The sequence below is a fragment of the Centrocercus urophasianus genome, unplaced genomic scaffold (genome assembly GCF_019232065.1).
Source record: "Centrocercus urophasianus isolate 14NV4802_14NV808 unplaced genomic scaffold, USGS_Curo_1.0 seq_10, whole genome shotgun sequence".
Lineage (NCBI taxonomy): Eukaryota > Metazoa > Chordata > Aves > Galliformes > Phasianidae > Centrocercus > Centrocercus urophasianus.
Genome location: NW_024884142.1, coordinates 74888614 through 74911943, shown reverse-complemented (window position 1 = coordinate 74911943; position 23330 = coordinate 74888614). Strand labels below are relative to the sequence as shown.

The following is a 23330-nucleotide window of genomic DNA, read 5'->3' as shown; positions in this document are numbered from 1 at the left end:
ATTCCATTTAACTTTGCTGAATTATGAGTTTCACTTATTATTTAACTCTGCAGAAAGCCACGAAAGGAAATAACCTTGTTGATCTCTTTCCATTAATATCCCTCACATTGTTTGTCCTATGAATTATGGCTTATAGGAAAATTAACTGTCCATGCTGTACATCATACACAAGCAGGTCTTAGACAGAGTGTGCTGTAAAAATATTGTCATGCCTCCAAGAGGTTAAAATCCCTACAGATTAGAACTTTTTTTCCAGAGGAAGCAGTAACACCTATTAGTACTGTGGAATGGAAGTAGAGCTCCATTTGTTATTCTTCTTCTTTTTACGGCTAAGTGTCTACATATCAATAGGACTTAGCTCTGTATTTTATCCTCAAGTAGAAAATGTTACAAAAACAGGGTGTTTATTGCAGGGGAGTTGTCTCTCTCATTACAATACTTAGCCCAAAGTTGCTTCTTTTCACATCTGGGCAGGGATGTGACTAATCGAGAGTACTTCTGCCTAGTTGTGATGGCAAAAAGAAGGGTAACAGTAGGACAGCAACGTCAGAGCAGGAAGACCTGCATATGAAGGCTGTCTTTTCTGGCTGTTCCACTGGTCTGGCAAATGATGTCGTTTGGACTACTTAAAAGTTCTAAGGATCTGAGTTCTTACAGTGCTGTGATTGAGAGTGTTTGGTAGTGAGGGAGAACTTAAATTGTTCAACTGTAGCTGTTCAGTTTCTCCCCCCTCAATAAATAAATGAATAAATAACCAAACAGTGGCTTTAAGTTCTTCTGTGCTTTCCTAGAGACTTGATCACGTGATTTAATTTACAAAGGAAAATTGCTAGTGCAGCTATGAGAGACTTTACTATTACACACTTGCAGCACAGAAAGAGCAACAAATAATTCCAAAGAATGTATTACTCCTAGCTTTTCTGTAAATTAACACAAGCAATGCTTGTTTGGCCTCACTCTCCTTGGTAATGAAGGAGGGAGGGGCTTGCGCTTCAGCCCAGTCTTCTTTGGGCTGCACTTTCTTTTGTGGCTCCATTATGAGTGAAAACTGAAGCCTCAGACTTGGCATTCCTTTCAGTAGAGGTAGTTTGGGAATATGGTTGGGAGTTTCCATGAGGATAGAGAAAAAGACAAAACGCAGAAGTTGTTGCAGACTGTGAAATCTATAAGCATTATCCAAATCAGTGGTAGGCCAAGTATGATAGGTTGCCACAGATATACATTCACAAAATTAAGATTTCTTAGAAAATGCTCGTGTCTTTTGACTGAAAATTTCTCAAGGCATCTGTTCTTTTTTGGGTTTTTTTGTTTTGGTTTGGTTTTGGTTTTTTGGGTTTTTTTTGTTGTTGTTGTTGTTGTTGTTGTTGTAAATAATATGTTTTAAAGTAGTGACTTAAAAATGAAAGTTTCAGTGGTAAATGAAACTGTTGCTTCGCTTTTTACAAAACAAAAGGATGAAGACCTACACTTCTTCCCCCTTCTTTTTCCCCCTCTGAGTTGTGTAGTATTTCCACTGCAGCTCTTGATTAGGGTTCTGTTTCCTTTATCAGCTGGAGTATTTTCATGCAAAATGTGCTTAATCTGAAGAGAACAGCTCTTGTGTTATGTCTGATAGCAGTAGACCAAACAGCCAACTGTAAACCTTCAGCGAAGCAGCACTTTGTGAAAGTAATGAGTACAAATTATAACTCCAAAATCAGTAAATTTAGCATGTACATCTAAAATGTAGTCTTAAGATGAGGCTTTACAAAATCAGGAGGGTGTTGTTCAACACCATGGAAGCAACTAGTATACCTACACATACTACAGGAAATGACATCTGCTTGATGATGTTTGTACCATATTTTAAGGATTTTTTTTTTTTAAGCTTATTAGAAGTCTTCCTCAAAAAAAAATATAAATCATGCTAGTGCTGCTAGTCTTGTTATTCTGTTTATCACTGCGCTGTTTTTTTCCAAGTAACTTGTTTTAGTCTGCAGCTTTTATCTTTGCTCAGTCTGCCCCATGCCAATGAACGGTGCTACAGAATTCTGGCATGCCTTTGAAAGGTGCTACAGAAAGCACTGAAATTGTTTACTTTTTTTCATAACCTCTGTCTGAAGTACTCTTAGCTTTCTTACTAAGAAGATATTTCTGTAGAACAATACCTAATGCATTAGAATTACAATAAATATTTCAGATCTGAAATCTTACCATGACACCATTATCATAGAAATATTTTCATTAAACTTAACCAATCACTATTAAGCTGGAGCTTGATGTAGATGGGGAGTTTATCTATGCTGCCATGCTTAATGGGTTGAATAAAAACTATTGCTTAGGTTGAGAATTTGTTTTAATTTACAGTTAAGTTTTGTTTGTGCTCAGTTTTTATTGTTATACCAACACTGTTTTTTTTTATTTAAATGGCTTTTGCATTTGTTGACTTGTATTCCTGTTTCTGATTTAGTACACAATCAGAAGGGACTGCTGTGCCTTCTCAGCCCTTATTTTTTAGTAATCCAAATTGCTTTAGCTAGCCCTTAAGACTCCCCTCATTCTTCTAGTCCCTTTATGCTTATGTTCCCATTTCTTGAAGGCAGATGACTAGAAGGCTGCAAATGATGCCAGGTGAATTTCACCAATGCTTTGTAGAATGACAGCAATACATCAGTGAAAAGGATTTCCAACATCCAGCTTTTCCTTGTTTTGTTTTTCTTGATGTGCTTCTTTTTTTGATAAGTCTAAAATGTACAATTGGATGCCGTGATATAGTGAAAAGCATGTATATCTTCTGCATCTGCTGCTCGTGGTTTCAATAGCACTGCATATGTCAGGGAGTGGGAGAGACGGAATAAATTGTGAGGCTGCCTAGAACATCTTAAATATAGCCTTTAAAATACCACATTTTTAAACTTTTGTTCTTCATTAATGTATCTTGTTCTTGAAACTAAAGCAATAATACAATTTACAGTTGTCAGAATTGTTTTCAGGCCTGTCAAGTCAGCTGTGCAAGAAATGTTTGAAAAAGATATTTATGTATTGAAGGTGTGACAAAGTCTATAAGGTCTCCTGATTTACAGTGTGTCTGAATCCAATGGTAATATGATTTAATCTTTAATCTTCACTAGTGACTGAAATGATGCCAGTAAACAACTCTAGAAGCTGCATCCAGTCTGACAGTTGACTGCTCCATCATTACTTCTATGCTTAAAGCACTGCAGTGACTTATTGTAGCCCACGTGCTTTCTGTATGAGATTTTATCTTCTGTGAATAAAACTGATGAGAAAACCTATATTGCTTTCAAGGGCAATAAAATACAATTTGAAGATACAGAATTATTTGAATACACCTCTTACGTTAGGTTAATTGAAGGAGTGACCGTTTATAGTGTAGACTGGAAAAGGAAATTATCTAGTTGACATACATGTTAACCTGCATTTTGCCAGACTGCTGTCTTTTGTGGGATGCTAGGATGCTATAATTCAACCTAAACCAGTGGTTCTTTTCTAAAGGCATATTATAGTGTATATGTTTTTGTTGTTAAATCAACACCCTTTCCTGGAACTACTGCTTTTCTTTTGCAGGTATTGCAGAAGCTGGCAGGACGGTTAAGTGGTACATTTGTTCTCCGTTCACTTGTTTGTCCCACAAGAGACAATTTCTTATCATGTTATTGAAGATTATTTCCCGGGATGTTTTCAATTTCTTTTAAAACTCTTAACCCTTATTCTCCATGCCAATGGATACAAATTAAAACAAGCATCTTGTCAAGCATCCTGTCCTCAGGCAAGCTTTCTCTGTTGTTTATTACTGAGTTGTAACTATCCAAGCATAGCTGAAAATATTAATATTCTATGAAGCTTGTGTTACTCTAGTGAGAATAATGAGGTGATGGTGCTAGTTGCTGAGGTGGAAGTGAAAGCTGATGTTTGGCCAGCTACATAAGGCTAACTGAGCAGGTGATTCTATAGTACAGGAACAATAATACAGGAACACTTAAATTCTTTCTCTGTGTGGAAGCAAACACAAAGACTGGCTGTAAGTAGGGTAGAACTCATTGCAGAGATTAGCATTTATGTCTCTGTTAACTACTAAAATGGTCAGTGCATGAGCACCTGGCTTTAATTTACAGGTGGGCAGGAGGAGAGGGGACTATTGAGTATATTTAACACCGGCACTGTCTGTGAATTTCATCCTGGTCACACTTTGTCTTTTTTTTAATAATCTTTTCAAGTAGGTAGTTACAGGTACAATTGCTTACTTTCCCTATAGCCAAGCAAAAACATAGAATTAATTTGATTATAGACTCAAATTGTTTCCAGCGGACTGTGTCCTGAGGACTTTGGACTCATAAATATTAGCTACAATTAAATTTTTTTGAGTCTTTCAGGTTCGAGCAAGTACAAAGATAGTTCTTGAGTCTCCTCTAAATTCTTGATTTATTGCTTGACCTTCTGATAACAAGCTGACATCAGGCTAAATCATATTTTCTAATTTTGTATGTGAAAATCTTTTCCCACCTTCTTGTGTTTGGCTAATAAGTTGAGATTGTGCTTGAAGAGTGTGACTTGTTCTGCAGTGTATGAGTCAATCAACTCATTGCCTTTTTAAAGAATAGCTTAATCTGGTTAAATTGCAAGCTAACAAGAAGAAAACGAATGAGTGCTTTGAAGAATGAAATAACAAGCGTTCCTATCTGTGACGAATAAGCATTCTCTACGCTGGTTCTTTTTGCCAGCTAGGTAGGATGTGAAGTAAAATGTTTGCACCTGCAGTACTGTCTTCAGTAAGAAATGTCCTTTGCAGCCTAAGCAAGTGATTTTCTCTCTCCTCCAACTCAGTGTTTTGTATTAAGAAATCTTGATGATTGGTCCCCACTACACATTTTAGATTATTTATTTTATGATGTTCCTTTACACATTATGCTTGCAGAAAGGTAAAACAAAATCCAGTGCCCATATGTAAGTTTGTTTTGTTCAAGACTCAATCTACCAAGAACTTCCTTTGTTGTTTAACACATAACTGATGGTGTGTTTAAAATAATGATGCCAGCAGGGAAGGAATAGCTTCCATCAGTGCTTGGGCAGGAGAGTGAGGACAGCTCCTTTTTATTTAGCAGGATAATTGGAAAGAGGGTGCCTTCTTCAAGGGCAGAATGGCTATTCAGGATATTAGCCTAATAAAGGTAGGCACTTGTAATATTATAATCTCTTGAGTTTTATTTATGATTGTGTTGCTTACAAGGACAGGTGCTTTTGAAAATCTCCACGCCCTATATTCTTGAAAGTCTGTATGCAGTGGTTTTCTACCAGTAGCAAGAATGTTCATTTTTAAATCCTTTCTATGCATACTGGTTATTGTGAATTTAAAAAAAAAAAAAAAAAAAAAAAGAAAACAACAGCTAACCCATTGTAATTTCAGGTGCAAATAGGAATGAATTAGCTTGTCCAATGAACTGTCGCTTTCTCATAGTCATCATAATGTATTTGTTCAGCAACCTTGGTTTGCTTTGAGATATTTCTATATTCTTCCTCAGTTCTGAACACCTACATAAACCTCATGTTAAGCTTCCTGAGAACTACAACAAATAGCAGTATTTTCCAAGACAAAAGATATGTAAGGATTTGATTGGAGTACTTTCTGGTCTTCAAGTCCAGTCATGTCTTTGGAGGACATACATGGGGTTCCCTTACAGCAATGCAGTCCCTTATTATGAGTGTTTTCCCTCTTCTAAAGACCATTTCTGTTTTGTATTATCTTGTATTCTTAACTGTGTAAACCACCATAGTCTTCAAGTGCTCTTACTGGACACCCTGTTCTGCTTACTTTGCTAGTCAATAAATGTAAAGGAATCAACTACTCTAATCTGTGGCCAGCTTCATGGTGTGAACTTAATTACTCTCATTGGAATTTGTGTGATTTCAAAGTCCAGCTAATGACAGTGCAACCCACTCTGTTCTTTCTCCATCTAATAACACCAGCAAGTCTGATTTAAAAAAAAAAAAAAAAAAAAGCCACAAAAAAAAGCACCAATTACTGTAAGACACATAAAGGTCTAAGAACAGGAGTTTCCCCACTATGCATTTATTCCTTCAAAAAAATCTGTAAAGATTTATGACAAAGCAAGCTCATTAGTAAATCAAGAAGGCCCTCTGGGTGTGTTGTATTCTAAATGAACAGATGAAAACACCATTTGGTTTGCTGTTTTGTTATGTAACAAAACTATGCAAAATGAAGATCAGGCATGTATTTACATGCATTCTTTAAATATCAGGCTTAGATGTAGGGACAGCACTGTATGAAGTGGCGTGTGCTGGAGGCTCTATTAGGTAAGAAAAAGTATGCTTAGATGGAAGTCCAAGTTGCTGACAGACCAAAGTTAAGTGTAATGAAGGGAAAGTAATAACAACTGTAGGGTGTCTAGGATCTGCAATTAATATGTACATGGGAAGCACTGTTGCACAAATAGCATGAAACACTGAGAAGCTGCCTGTGTAAATGAAGAATCAACAAGATTAGTTAAACTTTTTCCAAAGAGCAAGTTCAGTCCTGTTTTACAATCTTCTTGGCTAAAGTGTAGTATCTACAGTAAGTTTGACTGATATATGTACCCTTCCGTTTTGCATGCTAATATCAGTGGATCATTTAAATTCACCTCTAGTGAATTTAAATAACAAAAGACAACTATAAAAGTGTTTTTTTTTTTTTTTTTGTTTGTTTGTTTTTAAATCCACTGATATATTGAAGTGGGTAAGAAGAAGAGTTAAGGAGAGCTTATAGTTTATGGAAAATTGAGAATATAACATTGTTATGTTGTGTCAGTAGGTGTACGGAAACCCAATCTTGTTCAGGATTAAATTTTGGCATTGCTGGAAAGAAAATCCTCTATGGAAGTATGTAAACTCATATTTTGCCAGTATTTTTCTTTTTTCCAAGTTGTAACTTTCAAGAGTTTGCCCTTTCATGGGAACTGTATTATAAGATTAACTGTTGATTTTAAAAATGCAAAAAAAAAAAAAAAAAAAAGAAAAAAGAAAAAAAAAGTTTTTACTTGCAGTAACACTTAATAAAGCATTTTTAAAGGCAGTATATGACAGCAAGGGGAAAAACAAATAGCATGTGTCTCATGCTATTTGTAGTTGCTCTATATATGAATGTAAACACTGGGACTAACACTTGCTTTCCAGAGTTTGATTTTGGCTATGAATTCGGCTAGAACAAAAACAAGAGGGGAGAGAATCCTATGTGTCAGTATTGATCTCTTTAGTTTTCAGGTAATGTTAATGTATGTGGTTGTTTAAGTTCATTATTTACATCTGCCAACACTAAAGGTCAGAGTTGTGGTTTTTGTTTTTCTAGAAGTAATCTAACATTATTCCCTCAATTACTACTTCTGATTTCTTGATTGAATTTCAGTTTTTGTTTTGTGATAGATGACTGCTGTTGTTAAAACTTCCCGTTTGACTTTGAGTCTTACATTCATTAAAATAGATTACACAAATGCTAGGATGTGCATGAGAGCAGAGCAGAGAACCTGGCAACTCTTAGTAGGAAGAAATGCCATGCACAGCAGTTGAATTAACCTGCAGATTCACATGCATATGCTCAGTTCATCCTGACTTGGGCTTGTGTAGTTATCTGATGTTCTCGTTAATAAACATGGAATTTTTATTGTTTGATTCATTCTCACCATCCTTCTGATGCAGGTGCTGCTGACTCATATCCTGCACCTTCTAACTTTACTCTCTGCATAGGTCAATAAAGGACAGTAAAACTTTCACAGGTTAGCAAGACACAAGGGTGTTGCCTGTTAGATCGAGACAATATGGTTCACATGTCTTATTTTTCTTTCTACAAAAAAGGTCGCAAACCATTCCCCACAGAAGTGAAGTAGGAAATCCAGGACTCAGCTAAAAGTCTTCTTTTCACATCTGGCGTGGTTCTTGTCCTGACAAACATGAAACTCATATTGCAGATGCAGATAACGCTGAGAAGGAAATGACAGGTCAACCATCCCAAACCCTACTGGTTACCATAGTCCTGCAGAGACTGTCAAGTGGCTAAGGCAGTCTGAAAGGCTTGTTGTGTTGGCTCTGGTCATATGCCAGCTTGTTTGGTCTGCCGGGAACTAGGAGTTCAAGTGAGCTATCAAGATAAGCCTGTCATTACAGTATTGGTAGGGGTGGAATAAATGGATGGCAGAAGTCATGAGTCTGTACTTTCCTGCTGACTTAAAGCTATTCTATAGGGGGAACATTTACAACCGTAGTTTGCTGCGTACGCCCAATCTAAGTGGATTAAGTACAGAATGTGCCAAATGCTGAATAGCTGGCAGAAATGTTCAAATGTCCAAATGGAGTGCTGCTGCTTTGTATTCTCGATGATGCGCTTTGGAAGAATGTCTTCTGTCTTCCAGAAGTGACGAGCTCTGATTTCACTGTACACAGCAGCCCTACTAAAGATCAGAATAGCTGCCTTTTGAGCTACCTAAGTCAGGTTGTTTAACCTCGTGTTTATTCTCCAATCTCTCTGCAGCTCTGCCATGTTGTGTCTATGACTACCTTTAGTAGTGCAACTATTTTTGAAAGTGAAAGCTGGCATGAAACATTTTAGCTTCAAGAATATATAGGTTGATATGAAGATTTTGGAGAACTTCAACTGAAAATTTTCAAAAATCACTGCTTGTATATATCCAGACAGGAAAAATGACTGAGGAAAAACACTGCTCCGAATCGTACGTGTTGGTAAAACCATTAGTTGCATAGTTGGCTTAACTTTCCCTTTCCTTACCCAAACCCCTTGCTGCCAAGATACTTTACTAAGGAAAGTATTTTCTCTGATGTGCAGCATCCTCCATTCAATCAGGACACATCAGCATGGGGAAGGAGAGAAGTGGAGACAGTTGGCTTAAATCTATTCTTTTTTTCTTCTTTCTTTCTTTTCCCCTCTTCTTTAACTGATATTGCTTACAATAACAGATCTTGACATTTTCTGCTTCAGAACAATAGTTTACAAAATCTTTGCTGGTTGCTTTAAAACTGGATCCATGAGCTATAGCTATAGAGAAGCAGTGATAGCTGCCAGTCAGGCATATTCCTAATTTGGCTGTTAACATGCTAATTTTGATCTAGCTGTAAATTACTTACAAATTCAGGCTGTGCTCTTGAAATTGCTTCTGCTGCTTTTAATATGCAAGCATGTGTCCAAGTGCAATATGCCAAACAGAGCAGGACGTTTCTGGCCATGGTGTCTGTATTGTCTGTTTAAGCAAGGAGTTCAAGGAAGTTCTGTCAACCTAGCTGTGACCACACGCAAACGTTTTCTTGAAAAGGAATGACAGAGAGCACTTCTTTTCTCTATTTACATGTAATCCTAAAACAATATTATCTACATGAGCCAGATCTTGTAATATGGATCTGTCTTGACTCATTTTTTTATTATTGTTATTGTAAAGATAAGCATTAACAATTAAATATGTTTTGATTGCATAAAATCTGATTATTCTAAACAGCTGACTGCTACTGTAACTTTATAGCTGTAGCTATGTAACTGCAAAAACCACAGGAGACAAATAGAAAGGGTATACATTTTGCTTGGCATGGATGTATTTATTCATTTTTTTGAGAGATCCAAAGCCCTTTCTTTATTTTGCAAGCTGTGTAAAATGTTCATACAACTTCTTGTACCACTTTTCCTATTTGTTTTCAGGTGCTGGATGTAGTCACAACAACTTATTTTGTCTATGCATATATTATGAATGTCACTCATACTTCTGAGAATTCAAGCCTCTCCATTGGTATTACCTGGCATTTAAATGGACTTCTTGGAGGTTGATGGGTGATCAGTTTCCTTATGAATTCTGGTTTGTATATTGGAGTTGTGCCTTTATAATTCATTGCACATTTCAGATCCTTCTTTGCAAAGGCTTTACCAGCACAGAGTTTTTTTGTTTACTTTTTTAATTTGTTTTCTTTAAACAAAACAAAACCCATGACCAGCGTTGTTGAGTATTGTGTTTTGGGAATCACATCACAGCTGTAGCCTTCTCAAACACTGCGGAAAGAATATGCATATAAACAGATGTGGCTTTAAGTTTTGCATCTGTATTTGACCAGCAGAAGAGATTATGCTTCTGCTGAAATGCCTTGTGTGAAATCAAAGTCAATACATCAATGCTGTGATTGCCAGGGCTCAAATCCTGTTATTTTGATTTAAAAATAACAATATGGATTTTCATATGATCGTTATGAATCCAACTCCTGTGACTCTGGACAATTTTATTATACTTGGCTGAGTTGTCAGTATTATACATACCTATGATTTGATGACTACCGTACTGCTTTTGGTCCTCTACAAATTACATAAGGGATGTGGATATCATTACAGAAGAATAAGATTGCTGCTGAAGCTCCATGTTTTGTAGGAAGATCTGCATGGTAGGTTAATAGTTCTCAGTGTTCCTCTGTGTGTCAAGAGTTTACCCCATAGATTAAAGAAATTAAATGATTTCATGTTCCTTTGGAGTTGGAAGTGGGACAAAGCTCAGGAGAACCGAACAGACACATCATTTATTGCTTTTATGGGGTCTGCTCTAGGATGCCCCAGCCCTTTATGTAGGGAAGACACGATAAAGCTCTTGAGAGTAGGATGAACCATTTCAGGCTTAATGGTTCAATTACTTCTCGTTGCTTATGGTGAAACAATTAGTGTGTGTAAAAGAAAATCGTTCGTACCACTGGGAGAACTTTTAAGCCACCAGTAAGGTTGTGTGTCAGATCTCTAAGGAATACTTTGAACAACACAGGAGGCTTCAGCTTCGTCAGAGACTTGGCACTGAACGGTGTCTGGCTATTCCTTTTGTTCGTGATAAGGTGTCTATGGGGCAGGATCAATTGCTCAACTTCATATAGCCTTTTTATTTTTCCTGTCTCTTTAATTCATCTGACCACAAGTATCTCAGTAGTCCTCTGTTTTCCTATTGCTTATCGTTTTGGATCTAGACAACCTTTTATACAGTGTCTCAAATTTCACTCCAAATATGAAATCATGCCAACTTAAAGTGCAAAAGCTGCTGGTTTTCTCTAGCAAACTTTGACACAGGCCAGTAGGAAAAAGGCTATTTGAAGATGTAGTATCTTAGCTTAGCTTACCTTAGTATCTAGTATCTTAGCATGTGTCTTCCCAGTTTGGGAAGACCTTGTCGTTGTTCTGGGCTTGCCCCTAAGCAGCCGACACAGAAGTACAACTAAGAGAGGTAGGAACATATCTATACATTTGGGGCCAAGGCTTCTTTTCTCTATTTTAAGGTTGTTTTTAGAACTTCTCAGTCATACCATTATTTGTGTGGAGTGGATGCAAGTGGCATGTTCCCAAAGTATCTCAGGTGAACACCTTTGTTCAAGTTACAGGAGATTTAACAAAGTAGTCCTAGTGATTTCTGGTAAATCTTGAGTCAACTTGATCATTAGAGAGCCTGTAAAAATGTAGTGTTTATAAAGCTCAGATAGCTTGCCATCTCTACCCCAAAATGCTTACAGGCTGGATGTGAAGGGCAGCTAATCAATCCAGCAGCTTTCTCCCTTGAGTCTGAGCCTCTTTATAACTCTAGACCTCAATCACTGGCAGATCTTAAAGTAGCTGTAAGTGCGTAGTGGGAAACTGAGCTCGTGATCAGAAGGTGGAGTAGCGCAATGAGATAATGGCCCAATGACAATGAAAACAGATACCTCAGTGTGTCTCTTATGAGATCAGTTGCTCTGTGAGAAAATAATAATAAAATCCAAGTGAGCTAATAGCATGGAAAATAACTGGAGAAATCGTGTTTGATATAACATTGCGGAGGTCTGCTGGATAATGGAAGAAGTCAAGTCCTCTTTTAAGGGATGAGAGGTCTATCAGGTGTTTTGAATGTTTTTGGGGACTTTCAGGTAATTCGTTTGCAAACCGCAGGAATTAATGAAGCTACTTTGGTCTCTGCTAGCTAAACTCTTGTGGTCTCTCATAGCTGACTCAAATATTTTTGGAAGAGGGTGGCTCACTTTTTCTGCTCTCAAACAAGTCTGTTTTACGGCTATTTCTTCAGCACTACTTTCTTATGATGAATGACTTCATTAGTGAGAATTCTGTCTGCATCCTTTTCTGTCCAGAGCCTGCTGGCTATGGAAAGACTGCAGGCAGCCTTACATACACGTTCAATTTCCTGGCAGAAAGGTCTAATTCTGTACCTTTATTCACTTTCAATGCTCATCCTTTTATCTTCTATAATGGCTTGTATGTTGAAAGTGCATTTTTAATTAAATTGTTTGCATCTTGTATATGTACAGCATGTTCTCTTTGAGGGCATTTTTATTACAGTGGAAGGGTGGTGAAATGTAATAAGTCTCAAGAATAATTAAAACTTGTGCTAACTTGTATATGTTTCTAGTAGCAATTGAACTTTGTTTTGAGTCTCTTCTGGGTCCAAGATTAGATCGTAATCAAGTAGGAAGGAAGGAAGGGGCAAATAAAGGAAGGGCTGTTTGTACGTACCTGTATAAATTCTTACCAGTTTAAGGTAAATCTCACCTGTTGCGTTAAAAGGTATTTAGCTTGAGAAAGTTTCTGTGTTCAATGCTTATCAAGGGAGAGAGGTGAGAAGTGGAATGATATTGTGAATCAGCTGTTTGGGCTTTTTACTTATCTGTATGTAGCCTTTGAGTATTGGTTTGGCCATGTCAATTTACACTGAAGGGAAAAAAGCAGAGCAGCCTGGGAGAGCTTTAACAGCAGCACAATGTGACAGAGGAAAGATATAAATAACTTGGGATTTTTCAAGAGAATGTAATAAACTGATGCTCTCAGTTCAGGGAGTTAGAATGTCTAAATCAGAAAGATGTGAGATTTTGATTTAAGCTTTGACTTTCTGTACTAAATCATCAGGTTCTTGTATCAGAGCATTTTGTGTAGTTAAGTTCTAGAAAGCCAAGGGAGGCTACATCTTCCAAGTCTCTTCTTACCAAAGGCGAAGACAGTTAATAATTTTTCAGCACCCAAAGATCTGAATGCATGTTGAAAAACCACCCTTACTAAATCAGTGAAAATGCCAATAACATCACTTTCTTCCCCAAAATGCTGGAAACAAATGCTTTGCAGATACAAAGATGAGATGAAAAAGAACTGAATTCAAAGACAATTAGAGTTCTCTTGCATGAAATACTTCGCGAAAGTGTTAATTTGTCTGAAAAATGTATTTACATTGACTTATAGATGGCCTGACTTTGCCGAGGACAACACGTAAGGTAACATTACTTACACAGTCTTTATCAAGGATTCTATGACATCTTGCTTATACTCAAGTCTTATGGGACTTAGGTAACAGTTTTGAAAAGGAGAGTAGTTCTGAAGATGTCTCAAATGTTAAGCCACGTTCAAGGACTATGATAAATGTTAAATGCTAGGTCAGTCTGGAGGATTGTTGAATTTCTGGAAGAGATCCATTTAGGTTAAACCAGAGCTAATCTCTAATTAAAGCCCCTATTTAAATGTCGGAGTATTACATCTTGCTAACTGAAGCTAATTTTTAAAATTACGTAAAATTATATTTAGTGAATATATTAGGCAGGCCTTCACAAAAAACAAGGACTTATGTGATCATTCTTCAAGTACAAATGAAGGGAGAAAACCTCCGAGGGACAGAAACGTTTCTGTTTCAGGCTGCCAGGATTTCCCAAGAATGACTGTAAAGAGTTGCTTATTGTTTGTTTTTCAGGTTGTATCAAATGCTGCTGATCAGGGAGTTGCCATCACTGGGAACAACACTTTCAACAACTGGAACTGGCCTAATGCTGTGATCTTTGCTGCTACTGTAATCACTACGATCGGTAAGTATAAACTTTGCTAACTGTTTTCCTTATGCTCCAGTGTATTCGTACACTTCCATTTCTGTGTCAAGCTAGTCTCTGGATTAACTTGATATGGCTGGAGTTGCATAGAGTACATGTGTTCATAGGCAGGTTTGTAGAGGAAAAGTGTCTTTTGGCACTTACGCTTTTTCTGTACCCATGAGTATTCTCTCTAATAAGTAAGACTCAAGAGCTGTTGGAGTTGACTGCTGTCACTGCAGCTTCATTCATAAATATGCTTAAATTAACAAATCATAAAATCCCTAAGCAAAACTGTTATAAGACTTTATATTAACTTAAAGCATGTGCATCTCAGATTTTTTGCATAACTGTCCTGTTGCTCACATGAATCTTCATATGCTATTGAATTAGCAGTATTCTTGGCTTTCAGAACAACCTAGACTGTTTTTAATCCAGCTCTAAAAGGAAGCAAAGAACAAGGACTGTGTCTTGTGCTTATAAAATCCTCTGCATTTAACACACAGATTTTCAGAGCTGAAAATCATCTGCCATCTGCTTCTACAGATTTTTTTTTTTTTTTTTTTTTTTTGCTAGAAGTTATTGTTACACCCTTCCTACACCTACAATGTTAAAAAAATAAAAATAAATCCAGGAATGCAAATCAACCAGAGAGAGGAGTCTGGAGGTTGGTGTAAATGGAAGTCTTACTTCTAGGTCATATATAGCACTGTGTTTTAATTTATTACTTGAAGCTGTCAATACCCAGCTTATAACTTAATTTATGACGCAAAGCTGAAGTCAGGAGCACAGCTATACAAGAAAACTCTGGCAGAAGTTCATAAACTAGGTTCCTGATTTTAGAGCCTGAGTTGAAGTGTCACAACACACATCTCACTTAACTCAAACCCTTACCTTGGGAAGGCACCAAGCCATAATGTAAATGTGCAGAATGGATCTTTCACGTGAAAGCTTACTTCAGGGTGAATTTCATTTCATAATGTTGATTCAAACTCAACCTTAAATGCTGCCTATGGTTGGGAAATCTTATTAGAGGTTTTGGGATGAGGTTTTTTTTCTCGTGTTTATCTCATGTTGTCAAGAAAAAGATGCATGCTATCCAGGGAGCACTTAAAATGTGGTACTTCTCTCAGCCTCCTCTAATGGAATACACATTTTCTGGAGTAATGTTGGAAGGCATCCAAATTCAGGAAATCAGCAGCTGGAATAGACTAATGTTCTTGTATATGATGAAGTAAGGAGCATCTGATACAGCAGAAGCCCACGCAGTGTTGTTTAATGTATAGGTAGAATTGCCTTGAATTCTCTGCAACAAGAACAGGCCATGCACATACTTTATCTCTTTCAGGTTACGGAAATGTTTCTCCAAAGACACCCTCTGGGCGTCTCTTTTGCATATTTTATGGGCTCTTTGGAGTTCCTCTGTGCTTGACGTGGATCAGTGCTCTGGGGAAGTTCTTTGGAGGACGTGCCAAGAGGCTAGGCCAATTTCTGACAAAAAGAGGAGTAAGCCTGGTAAGATCCTCTGCTTGTTTATCTTCCTGCTGTTTATTTTTGATGCACAAATCAAGCTTACTATCCTTAATTTACATGTTCTTGTGGTAATAAACAGACACTGTTACCAATATGAATTTCCCGAATGTTGTTGTGTAGAAATAATTGAGAAGGGCTAGATCCGATATGTTAATTCTACCAGAACTTTTAGCAAATGATATCTTGCGGAAGCGTTTAATAATATGACTTCTATGAAGACATGCATCTCCCTGCATGAGAAACCTATAGAATCGCTGTAGATGAGGCTTTAGTTTCACAAACATTCCTTGCAAGCTCCTGTAGTGTGGAAGTAAGTTGTCCTGCTTTGCTTCTACCTTTGGTTTTTATGCTAGCACGAGCGTTTTACTGTTATGCACTGAACCAGCTGAAAAACATTTTGTTCTCAATTACTTTCTTTTTGTTTGTTTTTCATGTTGGATGAGTTTAATCTCAGTTCTAATAACCACACAAAAATGGGAGGGAATGCAAGAACTGAGCTTCTGGAGCAGGGTGGGATAGATTTAGGCCTTAATTTCAGAAATGGCTAGAATTTTCTAGGTTTAGCACCTGGGAAAGTGTGGGTATGATGGTGAAATGAATGTGTGTACCCAGCTTTGTGAAGAAGGCTTTGTGCAGAGGTTAAATGAGTGGCAAATGGTAGGAAATGTAAATAGGAGAAAGGCAGCACAAACAGTTCTGATCTATGTGCACTGTTGTAGGACATCACAGAATCACCAAGGCTGGAAAAGACCTTCAAGATCATCCAGTCCTATCACCTATAGTATTCACTAAAATACAGTTGTGTTCACAGCAGTCAGTGACCTTTAGTGATGACTTATAAACTTCTAGCACAAAATCTGAAATGGCTGGTACTGTTGCATGATGCTCAGTGCCATGAATGGAAAATAAGATTTGTTCGTGTGACTCTTCCCTCTTTCTTTACAGAGGAAAGCACAAATTACATGCACAGCTATTTTCATTGTTTGGGGTGTCTTGGTCCATCTGGTTATTCCTCCTTTCGTCTTTATGGTGACTGAAGGATGGGATTACATTGAAGGTCTCTATTACTCCTTCATTACTATCACTACCATAGGATTTGGAGATTTTGTTGCTGGTAAGTAATTATTTTTCATGTGTTGTTTCACTACATGTACAGTGTGGCAATTCTGCTTCTAAACTCAAATTCTAAAAAGCTTTTCAGAACACTTTTTTCTGAATAAAAGACTCAATAAAAACTATGTACTTCTCTAATTGGCTTTTCCATCTTGGCTTAGATACAAAAGGCCTTTACTGGACTTAGTCTGAAGGCAAGCTCTGGAGTTTGTAGTCCTTTCAACTTCCCTAGGTTCTTATTTCAGGCATGAAGCTTTCCTATCTACTACAACAGTTAAGCACCTTTAAAGGGGCATATCATTCTTAAATGATAATTTTTGGACAGCTGTCTAGAACTAGATAAGCAGGAAAAGCTGAATCCTTTTCTCAAGTGCCTATATCCGTATTTTAAAGACTGGGGGAATGCTTATAATTTTCCAAACATACGGAGTGTGTGCTGCCATTTGACATTGTAGTCCAATGGTCACATTACATGCAGCTAAGAAGTGGAAGACCTACAATCAACATTGTCAGAGGGTTTCAGATCCCTGGTCACCACTTCACAAAGCAGTGTTTTAAGAAGTAGGTTCTGCTAGAGTGGAATGGAGTATTTCTCAGGTAATAACTCAGCTGCAAATCCGCTTCTAATGTTCTTGTTTTTTTAATTCTTTCTAGGTGTAAATCCAGATGCAAACTATCATGCCCTTTATAGATACTTTGTGGAATTGTGGATCTATCTGGGACTAGCTTGGCTTTCACTCTTTGTCAACTGGAAGGTCAGTATGTTTGTAGAAGTCCACAAAGCAATCAAGAAACGGAGAAAAAAAAGAAAGGAGTCATTTGACAACCATCCTCGGTCTAAAAAACCCCTTCAAATGGGTACCTCAAAGGATGTGAACATTTTCAGCTTCCTTTCGAAAAAGGAAGAGACGTACAATGATCTTATCAAGCAAATTGGAAAGAAAGCCCTGAAGACAAACAATGACAAGATTATTAAAGTAGAAAATACCAAACAAAATATGCAGAATGCCATTAAAGATGCTCAGGTGACTTACACAAAGTCAGAGTCATTTGAGTATGATGAGTCTTCCCTGGACATTCAAAATGGTCATGTTTTGAGACATCTGCATGATAAACGTATTGGAGACAGTCCTATTGAAGGAAACATGTTTGTAAACCAGCTGGACAGGATAAGTGAAGAAGAAGGTGAAGTATGGGATTCCAGAGACTATCGACCCTTAATATTTGAGAATGCAAATATAACATTTGTAAATGAGGATGATGATGAAGAGGAAGATATCTCAGATGATGAGGAAACTTCAAAATCCTCAATGGATGATAATATTGTAGAGGAACCTGAAATTGCAAAAAACCTAGTAAAATTCCCATCGTCTGATGAATCTACCTTTACCAACAATGAGCTAGAACTTTCTGTGCCTTATGAACAGCTGATGAATGAATATAATACAGTAAGCAATGCAAAGGCTGCAACGTGAAGTGAACTTAGTAGTGGTTTTCTGAAAATAATCAATGCATATCGAAGAAATTAACAGAGCAAGGAGAAAAGCTTGTTTTTGCAGCTTTTCCTGTCTCTTTGAAAACAAAAGCAAGTCCCAAACTAATAACCTGCAGTGTCCTTTTTCCTATATTAAGTTGCTTTCTGAGCCCATCTGCTATGTTTATCTGAAAAAACTTGTAAAATACCAGTTGAATTAGGAGTCTGACTCCTTCTTGGAATTTTATGGTTCTCAAACAAAGTAGACAAAAAAGGACTAGTTAATACACTGGACCTGCTCTGCGTTTATGCATTTCATTGAGGAATTAATTAGTTTGGGAGTGTAACTACACAGTTGCAAAGAGTTTGTTTCAGGCATCAAATGTGTTCGGTTACTCCACTAGCCCTTCACCTCTGAAAACCTGGATCTAAGTAACGCTTTGATCAGAAATGGAAGCAAGAGGTTTGCTTTTTAAAAAAGGTACTCGTTGTTACCACAAAAAATGGTGAAACCACAAGTTGTTCTTGATGAGAAACTTTAAATGAAACACTAGAGACAAACAGATCTGAGCTGAGGTGTGCTGGCAGACTGAGGAGGAAGCTTTAAAACATCTGTCTAGAATATGTCTGTGCTTGCCAAATTATAATGAATTGCAATTTTGTGAATAAAATATTAATATTTAAAATTCCATGGAATGGATTGAGAAGGAGCTCTCTAACAAGGAAGAAATATCTGGGATGAAGCTTACCAATTGGGCTGCTAAACTGCAACTCAGCCCCAGAACTGTTGAAGAGTAAGGAGACTGGAGGACCTACTGATCAAAGCCTGTAGGAGCACAAACAAGATGCAACTTCTTAATGTTGAAAGTGTCCTTCCACTGTCCATTTCCTAGAGGAAATACTTGAATGAACTTTATACAGTATCTATGTGTGTGCAGTTGAAGTTTCAGTGATGCTGTTCGTCTGAGGGTAAAAAATTGCCTTTGGAGACACAGATATTCTCCAAACGCCCTAATGCCTGTCAGAATAGACCTGTAGCACTACTGCTGAACTGTGCAGTGTGTTAGTCAGTATTGTTATTTGATGTTCCTCCCAGCCTTGGTACTTCAGACTAGACTTGAATGAGAGATGATTTTTGAAACAGTTGATTATAATTTGCTTATTCGATTTGTTTTAAAGCTTGACCTATGTGCATATGCAATGGTTATTCTATCCTACTTTCAAGAAGGCTGAACAACGTCAAATCCTGTGCAAAACTGTGATATGATCAAGTGACTTAAGAACTTAAGTCACTTTTTAAATGGGACTTTGGCTCTAAACTCCTGAAAGTAATTTGGGTTGGAAATGGGCTTTTAACTGAGAAGGACTTATCTCTTTTAATAATGTTTAAGCCCAAATTATTTTGGCTACAAAGAAAATTATACCATCGTTTTTATTTTTCTTTCATTTTCTGTACCATGCATTAACCCTGACAGCTCTCACAAACATGGTTCTTGATTGCATGCTGGCAAAAAGAACTGACTATGGTTATATCTGATATACTTGGAACAGAAAATAGCCAAGGCCTTTGAACCTTAGTATGTCAAGTTCTGTTATTTTGTATAGTTTCACTGTATTTATGTCGTTGCTCTATGTCCTGAAGTTTTCAAAGTTCAGTGAACAGTTAAAGGTTGTCTCATTCGCATTTTCAGTGTAATGCTGGCAGACTTGCTAGCTTTGCAAGAAAAGCATATGGAATCTTGCAGTGCTAATCTTTAATTACTAGACTTTTGTAATAACTGCGAATATTGGCTGCAGCTTCAATTGCTGGCCTCTCCTTTGGAAACTGGCACTCTGGATATCCTGCTGACAAGAAGTTTTGAAGTCATGACTGTGAAACAAGGGACTGTCTTTCTCTTTTATTCTGTCTTTAATCTTCCACATATATGAGATTTCTCAAATAGAAAGTGAGCTGTCTTACTGACAAAAATGTGGCATCGATGTAGTTGGAGTCAGATGTTAATGTGTATTTGATTGGTGAAGGGAGATTGTAATTTCAAATCCAACTGTATATGTTATTGCCATTTGGAGTAGGGGTGGCTGGATGAATTTGACTTGTGCTATCAAGAAGATTCTGGTTTAATTCTAGTTGACTCCCCCACCATGTACACACCTCTGCATTGTTTTTAAATGACTCCAAGCCCTCCTTCAACTTCTTTTATATCTGAAGGAGCGTGGTTGACAGCTGTACCTTGTAGCTGTAAGATATGTTAGGTAAGAAGGCATACCTGATACAGCAGCAAGTCTAGCCTTTTTTTTTTCTTTTTTTTTTCTTTTTTTTCTTTTTTTTTTAAAGAAAATTAGAAAGCACTCCATATAGCTTTTTTGTTCTCCAACTTGTCTTCCATTATTGATGCGCAGATTGAAGTTTTAGCAACAATTATTAAGCTCACAACAATAAGGAGAGAAAAAGCTTGCTGAAATTGTATGAAATGGAAAAGCATAGTCAAGGTTTGATCTTCATTTCAAAAAAGTAAGTGAATAAATTTCTGTTCAATACAGACATAATACAACCCAGACATTTGGCTGGGCTTTGACTGGGAGGGATGTTGCACACTGGAGCACAAGCTCTCCATTCTCTGTTGCAGAGTGCTGCACTTGTGTGCCAGAGCTGAGAATGGCTGGTATCTGTTTTGTATTATCAAGCTAGATGTGGCTCTTTGGCCTTTCCAAGTGTAGTCAATGTAGACTGTATGTATATATAGTGAGATTTAAAATAATGGTTTAAATTTATTTTAAAAAGAACAAAATTCCCACTTTCTTGGGGAAACACCTCACAAAACTGTTCTCAAGACATCCCATCACGTGCCTTAATGCAGTCCTGCTACTGGGAGAAAAACAAATCGTTTTTACACAGGAGCCAACACAATTGGTCTTGTTAAGCCCTGCTTATTCTCAGTGTTTTGGAGGGTTTTATTTGGCACACAGTTTTCATACTAGCTCTCTCCACAAATTTGAACCATTTCCCAGGGTTTTTAAAATTATGGTGCCATCTCAGAAGTATTGAAGTGCTATGCCAGAAGTTTTTTGTCTGCCTGTCTTCCATGTCTTGAGAAAAGTGATGTGGAGGAGTGTCCAGGCTGGATTTTGAGCTATTCAGCTTCCCAAGTGCCTCTGGTTAATTTGAATGAACTCCCCAGTGCTACTTCATATAGCTTTGTAGTTATTTTATTTATCTGGTCAATCTGGAAACATTTTCTTTGAATGCCACATAAGATTTCATTTGACTAATTAGCCGATCTCTTAATGCAATGTAATTACTTTTTATAGGTGAGGTAGATCTCCTACTTGAAAGAGGAGTTAATTTAAAAAACAGAACACTTAAAAGCAATATAGAAAACAAATGAATAGAAGTGAAAACTCTTCTTTGAAAACTTTCTGATTATTGCCTACAAGTAGATTGTATTTTCAGTTGCATCATGTGAGGCATGGGTCTACTTCCACAATAGTAACTTGCTAATTTTACCAAGATAAGCCAATTTATTAATAAGTAAATAAAATCTGGAAACATGACAACAAAAATTTGTTCCTACAAAGGTCCTTTTTAATATTATAGACCAGGTGACTTCACCCTTCACGACATCATGACACTTCTTGCATTTGTCCTATGCTATTGAAGCCTGTTTTTAGCAGAAGGGTGGCTTTTTCAGATATGAATCTCACAACAGGCAATCTGACATATCTGATGACACTGGTACGAAATTGCTAAGGAAATATAAGAAGTGGTGTGTTACTTTTTTTCTGAACTAGTGCTTTTTGAATCTGTTGCTGGCAATGGATTTCAGAAAACATACAGAAATAAAACCATAGATTGATAACAGATCCATGGTGACACAGTTGTATATTGTGAGATATTTTTCTCCAGTTGAACTGAGAGAATAAAGTAGAAACAGACAAGCATTACTGATGAGGAGAGCAAAAAGCAATATACAAGTCAGTTGACCTGAACAGAAAACCAAGAATTCTGTTGTAGACTTGTAATTTTTGTGCCTCCTGAGATTCATTCCATTTGTGATGGATTTATGTTTAAAAAAAATAAGCTTGTCTTTCATATGGCTTTTGAAGTTTGTACAGTTCTTTCTTTATCACTCCATAATATGCCTGTCTGTTCTTTGTTGCTGATTGTCACTGGAATCACACTGTATGTAAATATTTGCTAAGTCTTTTAAAATGTAATTTATTTTAATATTTTGCAATAAAAGTTTTAACATTTACCTTCTCTGACATGGGGTGAATGGCAGTCAAGAAACGAAGTTTCTTCTTATGTCTCTGTATTTGTAATGCACCTCACAGGTAAGACTGGTGCTGTTCCGAAGAGCTTGAAGGCGTACGGAGCTGATAAAGCAAGGAATATTGGTGACCAGTTCAGTAGCATCTAGTCTGCAGTTTGACACAGATACAACTTAGCAAAATATAATACAAGCATTTGGGGCAGCTATTGAAGAAGGTAGGAAAGTTTATTCTATGGCACTGTTTTTCACAAGGCTGTTTATTTTCACAGAAGGTATACTGAGACAGGAAGTTTTCATTGATCAGCAGTGTGATAAAGTAGGAGTGACTGCTGTCTGCATTTCATCCCAGAGCCATTAAAATGTCTGAGTGTCAGTTAATGAATTTTCACGAGGATTTTAGCAACTGTTCATATTCTGCAGGTCTGGAAGCATTTACAGTGTTTCAAGTGCAACAGTTGCCTTAAAATGCCTTAGAAAATAGATAACCTTTTGCCTTAATGTGTCACGAAATGTGACTCAGTGATGCACATGATAGAGACGGAGATACCTGCAGAAACTGGGCCAACCTCAGCCTGAGGGAGTAAAGACAGCTTTTGGGCAACGGGGTGAAAGGAGTGAGACATGAGCTAGGAACAGTGGGAGATGCATAAGTACAGGAGAGAAAGGTGGATGCTGTCATGATTTGAGTAAGGGTAGTCAACCTTTGCGTTTTCTCCCTGTCCCCAGAAGAGCTCACTGAGCAGAGAACAAGTGGGAGAGGAAGAAGAGATGCCAGATTGGTGGCTGATGCCTGTGAGAACCAAAGAAAAGGAGGTAGGGATTCTCTCATGATGCCCACGGTAGGGCATAGCATAGTCTGATGTGTACTTGATAACATTTCTATCAGATCTCAGCAGGCTAGAGCTCACAGACAGCTCTCAGTATTTTAGTAGAGAGTTAGTAATTTCAAGGAGATAGGGTAGCAAGAAGTAGGAAAACAGGATAAACCTGTATTTGTTATGTGCCTGTTCTTACAGTCCGTGGCTGGCTGTGGGTTTCTCTGAACGTAATAGCTTAATAGATATAATCACGGACCAGCTGACACTTAGAAAAAATTG

At 37.3% G+C, this 23330-nt stretch overlaps 1 protein-coding gene across 1 annotated transcript in view; it reads left to right on the top strand.

Annotated features, from left to right (window-relative positions):
- The window catches only part of KCNK5 (potassium two pore domain channel subfamily K member 5), a 34784-nt gene extending 12569 nt beyond the window's left edge, over positions 1 to 22215 (top strand). The window contains exons 2-5 of the mRNA XM_042827823.1: positions 13731 to 13842; positions 15191 to 15357; positions 16321 to 16489; positions 17143 to 22215. Of these exons, the coding sequence (XP_042683757.1) occupies positions 13731 to 13842; positions 15191 to 15357; positions 16321 to 16489; positions 17143 to 17963 (1269 nt within the window). The 3' untranslated portion in view covers positions 17964 to 22215. The remainder of the gene's footprint in view (positions 1 to 13730; positions 13843 to 15190; positions 15358 to 16320; positions 16490 to 17142) is intronic.
- Positions 22216 to 23330: the final 1115 nt, after the last annotated feature.